Below are 2,265 nucleotides of genomic sequence, written 5' to 3'. Positions count from 1 at the left end.
CACTCAACATGATGCAGATGCTTCAGAGGAGAGCTTCTGTTCAGGTATCTGATCCTTCAGACTGCAGTCCGTCTTCATCCAAAGCCCAAGGCAGCGTTAATGTCTCTGCTGCCAGTTGATGAGACTCAGGCCAGAGGAGAGTCTCCATGTGCAGACATCCATTGAATCAGGGATAACTCAGCGCTGCATTTAACCTTCCTCTTTGTTCCTACCAGATGTTTACATCCCAATAGGAGAAGTTATAGTAAGAAGGAGTGGAGCTGCTCACTCTGGGATTGGGACATTGGTGAGGAACCAGTGCCCCCAGCTCATTTGACCAGCGGAGGGAAGTATTGATCTTACTGGTCTTAACACAATCAAACCCACATGGTCTAGAAGATATTTGCCTCTGGCAGCGTTAAGATGTATTTCCATGTAACTCATCTCACTCACATCAGTGGTATGTTATCTCAAATTAAAGTTATTAAAGGGTACTTGCAACGGTGCTTTCTGTGATCTTGATGTGCAGCAGAAAGCGACTGTCAATCCTCTCCTGGTTCCCTGGGAGACTGGCATGGTCAGCAGCCCCCACCCCCCGTTGTCCTCCCCCATCCTCTTGCTGTTTCTTCCATGCTGGTGGAGGAGGCGTGTGAGCAGGGAAGAGGCAGGGCATGTCAGGCTCGGGGAGTGGAAGCTGGGCAGCAAACACACACACACACAGACTCACACACACAAACACGCTCAGTCAGCGTAAGTGAAACAAGTGCTGGCTGCACTCAGCAGTGTTGACGGGCTCACTGCTGTCTGTCAGCCAGCATGCCGCAGAGAAAGAGGAGTTTCACTTTTGGAGCCTATGGAGGGTAAGATTTAAAAATACCACCTTTATGGCTCTGTCTGTGTGTGTGTGTGTGTGTGTCTGTCTGTCTGTTTCTGGCAGCTGCTTTGATGACTCTGCAGAATCTGGGCCAGTATCTGTTTGTATGTTTGATGCTTGTGCACTGGAATGCTGTATTCATCCGTTCCATCAGCGTTCCTCTCGCTTTTCTTGTCATTTTTGTACTTTGTCGTGATAAACTGTTATCATAACTGTCTTTCCCTAACAATCAATCCTAAAGTATTAAATTATTCACTGTTGATGCATCAACAGTAAAACACCTAGGCAAAAAAAAATAGAAGGAGTATGGATCTGTAATATCACTGTACACAGAAAAATATCAGCTAATATTATGTTTTTGTGTAATATACAGAGATGGTCTGTGTGGCTTTCTCTTCATTCAGTGTTTTGTTGTAAAAGGAAATAAATATAAAGCCTGTTACTCAGTTTCATTCTTGTAAAATTTCCCCTTTTCAGCCTATTGCACATACATATACAGAGTAGTTTTTTAATGGCCAAAAGAAGGTTGACTCAAAAACATCTTGAAACAAAGGTGACTATTAATTAACAGCAAGTGAGATGGTCAGTGAGGCAGGTGATCAGTAATTTAAAGCTTTATTCACACATCCTTGGAGTTTTGAGGGTGAGAACTCAAATGTTGGAATATAGGTGTTCATATCAATCAGACCAGACTTACCGCAGAGTTTGCTCAGACAGATTTCCCATATTTAGTCCAGCATATGAACCCATGTGTAAATATGAAGAGTAGTTCTACAATATATCATCTGTTTGTGAGCGTGCAGCCCGATGGTGACCACGTGTTTTCTGCTTGTCAGCAGATATTTTTTTTCTGTTGTATTTATGATATTCACCCATGAAGAATGCTTAAAATACGTTCACACGCGTTTGGTATTGATGTCAACACAGAAATCGTTAGTTAGCAGCCCTGTTTACATATTTAATTTGCTGTCAGAGAAATATTGCATTGATGGAACTCTAACAAACGTTCACACGTTCGTCTCATTCTTCAGTGCTCAACAAATAACACACAGCATAACTGTAACAAATTTAGGATTCGTCTACTAACCATTGCTCAGAATTAGAATCAGAATAAGCTTTATCATCACTGTACCGAGATACAGCGAGAATACTGTATGTCCGTGCTCTGTGATTTCATTAGTTTATTTGACTTTCCATCTATCACAATGCTAAATAGCTACTTATTTATTACTAAGTTTAACAGTAAAATAAAGCATTACTTTTTATTTTAGATGGCATATTTAAAAAGGTTAGATTTTTGAAACATAAAAACTAAATCCTTTCAGTGAAAACTGACAGAATCCTGTGAGTATACCTCCCATAGGCATACACGAGAAGTCTACATTCACATGTAGGTAATATCTCTCTTTTTT

General features: G+C 41.0%; 1 protein-coding gene across 1 annotated transcript in view; it reads left to right on the top strand.

The window, feature by feature from the left end:
* Positions 1-739: 739 nt before the first annotated feature.
* rap1gapa (RAP1 GTPase activating protein a) overlaps positions 740-2,265 on the top strand; it is a 75,732-nt gene continuing 74,206 nt past the window's right edge. The window contains exon 1 of the mRNA XM_037684776.1: positions 740-839. Coding sequence (XP_037540704.1) covers positions 796-839 — 44 coding nt within the window. The 5' untranslated portion in view covers positions 740-795. The remainder of the gene's footprint in view (positions 840-2,265) is intronic.

Source organism: Nematolebias whitei, chromosome 11, assembly GCF_014905685.2.
Source record: "Nematolebias whitei isolate Nwh7 chromosome 11, NemWhi1, whole genome shotgun sequence".
Classification (NCBI taxonomy): Eukaryota; Metazoa; Chordata; class Actinopteri; order Cyprinodontiformes; family Rivulidae; genus Nematolebias; species Nematolebias whitei.
Note: the sequence above shows the minus strand (reverse complement) of the source record. Positions and strands in the feature narration are given on the sequence as shown.